The 5,626-nt window shown below is 41.0% G+C and overlaps 1 protein-coding gene across 1 annotated transcript; it reads right to left on the minus strand.

The window, feature by feature from the left end:
* Nucleotides 1-761: 761 nt before the first annotated feature.
* Nucleotides 762-4,959, minus strand: LOC134615339 (tachylectin-2-like). The gene is made up of 4 exons (XM_063459843.1): nucleotides 4,834-4,959; nucleotides 2,624-3,470; nucleotides 1,623-1,803; nucleotides 762-1,028 (listed from the first exon to the last, which is right to left on the minus strand). Exons 1-4 carry the CDS (start codon nucleotides 4,844-4,846, stop codon nucleotides 825-827), a joined length of 1,245 nt encoding a protein of 414 aa, XP_063315913.1. The 5' UTR covers nucleotides 4,847-4,959; the 3' UTR covers nucleotides 762-824.
* Nucleotides 4,960-5,626: the final 667 nt, after the last annotated feature.

A 5,626-nucleotide genomic window follows, 5' to 3' on the forward strand; every position in this document is an offset into this window, starting at 1 on the left:
TTAGGTTTTGCATGACGCTGGACACTTCCATGAATAGCCACTAGAGGTGGAGTTAACCCTGAACGGTAATCATTGCCGTTTGTTAAAAACCCCTACAATAATTACTTCTGCAGGATTAAGGGCAATAGGACAGTGCATCCAGATCAAATCAGCTGGAGTGGCCTGGGTGCCTATAGTGTCCATTTAAGTGCAAGCAGATGCACAATGAGAAAGAATGGAAAGCCTGGGGAGACATTTAGGGAAAGGATATAGAGACTGGGATACATTTATGAGAGAGACACATACACACAGTGTCCCTTGCACTCACTGGTAGTTTTGACTATTCAAGCCTTACTCAAGTGCAAAAAAATAAATATAAGTGTATGTGCCCTCTTGTCAAATATTTGGCACATTAATATATTGAGAGAAAATGAGAATAGCCTTAATGGTTATTAAGTTAGTGACCGGGACTCAAGCTTTGAAGGACATCTCTGCACCAACATGGAATGCCAGTTGGCTAGTCATTTGGCTAACCTCTAGGCTACTAGCCAGGATTGTTATAGTGTGGAGCTACACATACCACTAATGTCCATAGATTTAGGGATAATACAGGATGGATAAGGAAATATACCAAGAATTGAGACTACCTGTGTCAACGTAAACACATCTACAGACATTGGAACAAGTGATTGTAAGACATGCATGAGTATAATTTGTTTTTATTTTAAACCAAGGCAGAACATGAATTCCTGTAGTTTATACTATCAAACTCTGCAGAGTTTGATTTGTCTGGTCAACATGTATCCATGGGACAGATCATATTCCATACAGAGGATCAGTCCATCTCATGGTTTGTAGTCTTCCTGGGTGACCATCAAGTTATAGTGACTGACCCCTTTCCACATTCCCTGGATAATGGTCTCATAGCCAAACAAGGTGCGGATCTTGGCACGGAACGGTACATCCATTTCTCCCTTGGTCACAGATGCCACCATACGTATTGAATGACCACCTGGTACCTCCACATCTGTGCTGGAGGAGAAGGTTGTCTGCAGAAGAAGTCAGAAGGTTAGATACTGGCAGGAGCAATATATCATTAATAGTCAAAAGCATGTTACCTGTACACAATATTCATTTATTGTACAAATTAACTGGTTGAGAGAAGGGTCAAAAAGCATGATGCAGTTTTAGGCTATTTCTATAGTTAGACCTCTTGTAAGTAAAGGTTGGGCAATAGTGTACAGACTGGCCAGGAAGGCTTAAGCTCTGTTCTTGTTATATGGGTGGCTTGTTACAGCTGCTCCAATATAACAAAGGATATCTGGCTGTAAGTCCGTAGATGTGCAAAGGTTACTATATGGTGATAGTGTGCTACCATAGCATTTAATGTAGGAGTAAAAATAAAGTCGGACTGTTTTGGAATGCAGCCCTTTCAATTTACAAACAATCCCTTTCGTCCGAGATGAGAGTCAAGGAACCCGAGACTTGTAACTCACTAGCTAATACTTAATACATGAAGAGCCAGGACACAATATACCATGCCATTTGCTTCCCCTCCAATAACTCAAAGCATGTTCTAAACAATATACCAGATCTGAACACACACATTGATATGTTGCCACCACCATTTATTCCACCCTTACCTGGATTTCATTGGTCTTGGCGAAATTCCAGGTATGAGTTGTGCTCACATTGATGGAAATCTTGGTCTCCGTTTCTCCTATGAATGGGACTCCAGCTTTGAAGGACATCTCTGAACCAACAGCCACTGTGAATCCATGTTCCTGGCTGAAGGTGCTGCTCTCAGTTATGGTCTTGGAGAAGCTAGAAAGACAAACCCTTCACATTAATATAGTGAGAGAAGGAGAATAGCCTGAACCATAATCCAGAATAGTTATTAAGTTAGTGAATGGATTTTTGAACCCCTCCCCCCCCATTCCTAGGGGCACTCCAGATCTTATCAGTGTCCTTCAAAAAAGACAGTTGGAAAATCATTAAATCATGTTTGTCTTAAAAAGGCTTCAATCATTTTGAAGGGGGGAAATCTGCTGGCAATGCTTTAATGAACACTGTTGAGAAGGTCCCTCAAAACATTTGGCCACCTAGAACCCAGAACAGACAATTGTCCAACAGAACACATCTAGTGGCAATTATATGCCTAAATCTATCCTGTGAACTTCCCCAGATTCAGAGAAAGACTAATTATTGTTCGATTAAACTTTCCTTTCTTGGACCGCCTAAACCTTTGGTTTTTTGCATAGAAAAGTCACAAGCACCGAAAGGCATTATAAAAGTATGGTCTGCCAATAAGTAGCCCTAGGATTGTAAACAGAGCATTCTCTATTCAGTCAGTATAGAAATCATGCAACTTATGAAGGGCATTAATGCAGTAAGACAGCCAACCTTATAGTATTGAATATAGTGTACTCCATGTAATCTTGCCAATAGGTAGAAGTACCTGCAGAGCTAAAGACCTATGCCATTAGTCAAGCCTAGAAGGAAGGGGACCACTGCATGCCTGAAGGAGCCATGGTACACTGAGGGTGAATTTCTGCTTGCCATGGCTGAAGTGGTCACTCGCCAATGGCAAGTTGAAATTGTGATCCCTGAATGGATGAGACTCCATGAGGTTTCCATTACTTACGAGAAGGTGTGCTTTAATGGAGTGCTGCTCTTGTTGTTATAGATCTGGGTCTGCACCACCTCTGTGCCTTGGGATAGGATTTTCCCTGAATCTGGAAGGAATTCAAAGCTCACAATACTCTGGATGGTTTTATCAATGGTGAAGGAAAGGAGGGGGTAGACATTGTAACCCCAGCCCAGTTTCTCTGCCTTTGCAGTGTAATTGGCATCAGCATTGGTCGGGGCTGGTCCTTTATAGATGTTGCCATTCTTGGAATCCACACACCAGAGGTCAGACTCTAGGGTGAAAGACATGAAATGGGTCAGGATGCGCCAGCTTCCTTTTCCAATGGTTGTGCTGGAGGAAAGCCAGTTATCGTCTGGTTTGGTTGGAGGGCTTCTCATCACAAGCTTGTCATCACTTGTCACTGCATACAGGATGCCTTTAGGGTCAAAGAAAAGGGCATCAAATTCATTCCAGCCAGCGGTTCCTATTTTGGTGGCTTGGCCATAAAGCCAGGATATGTTTTCATTGCTTGGTGCTGGACCCTTGTAGAACTCCCCATTCTTGGTAGAAGCATACAGAAGGCCATTTGGATCAAAGAAGATCAATTTAAACCCTTCCCAGTCAGTTTTGCCCACTCTCTTGGCAGTCGAGAAAAAGTCCAGGTTTGGATCTGAAGGCATAGCTCCCATGAAGAGTTCTTTACCACGCACAGCAAACAGCACCCCTTCTGGGTTAAAGGCAATCTTACTGACATTATTCAGCTTCCCTACAATGCTAGATCTAGCATCAAAGTTATCCAGAAGATTCTTGGGTGGTAATCCAGCTCTGGCAACATAATCCTTCACAGCAAACAGGAGGGTATCTGGAAGTCAATAGGAAAAGGTTATAGCCACTATTGGTAGTCCACAACACAATATGAAAGTACAACTAGAAGGTATTTAAGCCATAAGCCAAGATATTGAAGATTTAAGTTAGATTTGAAACTGTTCAATAAAAAAAAACAGCAGCACAGGAAACAACCCTTCCAGAACACAGAGCTCCAAACAGGAGCCATTTCTGATGGTCTACATTACAGGGTTATTTTGATCTTCAAAAATTTCAAATGGACGAAGAGGGACACATTAATTTGAGGGGTGTCAGTGTGGCCAGGAGCTGACCTGTTGTGAGAAGTTTTAGGAGACTTACTAACAATTTATGCAATGTAGGGACATTTGGGAGGTATGCAGTATTATGGTTCTGTCCCACTGTCCTGGGTTTTTAAATGTGCTAACCTACCAGCAGCATTAGTCACTACAGTGAGAAGTGTCAGAATTTTAAATGTCTATAGCCAAACAGGAAAGATTTACCAGGTCAGCGGAGTTTAAATGTTGAATTAGACATTTTTAATCCAGAGAGTATATTTAAAGGAACACAAACATGGATTACTGATTCTAATGCCTGCTTGGATCACTCTAACAAGGTGATTTTACTCACCTTTTCTCCCATACCAGTCTGTGGATGAGATCAGTTTTGATGATCTCAACCCATCCAACGCCTCCCCATAGGAAAGCATTTAGGAGGCTAGTGTGGACACGTTGCACAAACACTGAATCAATTAGTATCTCCTCAGATTGAAAGCAAAGAAACCAAGGAAGAGTAACTAGATGCCAAATTTACGTAAAGATATATAGTTTATTTGAAGCACCAACAAGAATACAGTGTTTCCACTTTGTCAATGTAGCACTCCCTGTGCACATTTGGCATCTAGTTAAACTGATTTGATTTCTAGGTTTCCTATACTTGGATTTGGCCCATAATTGAGAAACAGGGTGCAAGGTTAGCAGCACAGATTAGGTTTTAAAGCCAGGTGTTTGGGTACTAGAGTAACCCCTCTATCACTATGTGTCCTCATAGAAATGCATCTATCACCAGGCAGAGTGTTGAGACTGAGGGTAGACACAGAAAGCACCTAGAGGTGGTACTAGAGAGTAAAAAAGAGATACGTTGTATTTCTATTGAGAAGCCTGTATGTATAACCAGAACCACAGCCTTAAGCTGTAGTGATTCTGGTGACTATAGTGTCCATTTTAATATCACGGATGGAGTTCTGTCAAACAGTAACAGAGTCAGTGAGAAACTTCTAAGACCATCACAGAAGTAATCAGCTATAAAGTGAGATACTCCCTAGGAATGCTCAGTATATACAGCCCTGCAGGATGAGCTTCCAAAACACAGGGATCACTTACCTGGTGTATCCATTATCAGAGAGAGATCAGAAAACAAGCTCCCAAATCTCTAGACTCTCAGCAGGGATCCTTCTTGTTTCCTCTTGGGGTCTCTGGCTTGTGTGGATCAGGAAAGGTCTCCAGATATATCTGTATAAGGTCGGTATCATTAGTGATAAGCTTTATAGTCAGGACCCCTCCCCACACACAGCTGTACCTGGTTTAATGAGCAGGGTTACCAGACTTTGAACAATGTGATACTGAGTTAACAGGTAGGTCACCACAATATTGCATTATACTTCTCTGGAAACAAAGGGGGAGATGTATAAAAAGTGGTGCATTATTTATTTTCTTGACACGTTTGTGGCTCATTTGCCATTTGGGGGCATTAAAGACAAGATTGACAATAATCTCCCCGATGTATAAAGTTGGAGTTACAGTTTTATACATGAGAAAATGGAGCATTCACACAAAACAGGCAGAACAGTTAATCAATGTGACAGTTTTTATATATAACCGCCATAGAATTGTAGTAAATTAAAAACTGAATTATAAAAATTAGGGTAAAGAAATAAAACAAATCATTTGTGGAAACAGTCACATCAGATAATTTTCCATACCAACAGTTTGAGGTTAATTCACCAATCACCAAATCTTTCCTGGATGGACAATAGACTTGGACACAACAGAAAATTAAGATTCTTCCAAATGTATGCGGACAAAATTTTTTTTCTTCATCTGAACCAACTGTCGTCCTTTATACTGTTTGGTTTGGATGAAATTCAGACAATATTTTCCAATAAGAGTTTAATTC

The sequence above is a fragment of the Pelobates fuscus genome, chromosome 6, assembly GCF_036172605.1.
Source record: "Pelobates fuscus isolate aPelFus1 chromosome 6, aPelFus1.pri, whole genome shotgun sequence".
Taxonomy (NCBI): domain Eukaryota; kingdom Metazoa; phylum Chordata; class Amphibia; order Anura; family Pelobatidae; genus Pelobates; species Pelobates fuscus.

What these genes read in the sequence shown, in the direction of transcription:
- LOC134615339 (XM_063459843.1), bottom strand. An exon ending in CCATTAAAGCACACCTTCTC is followed by an intron (nt 1,804 to 2,623) that starts GTAAGTAATGGA and finishes TTGTCTTTCTAG; the next exon opens with CTTCTCCAAGACCATAACTG. An exon ending in CCAAGACCAATGAAATCCAG is followed by an intron (nt 1,029 to 1,622) that starts GTAAGGGTGGAA and finishes CTTCTTCTGCAG; the next exon opens with ACAACCTTCTCCTCCAGCAC.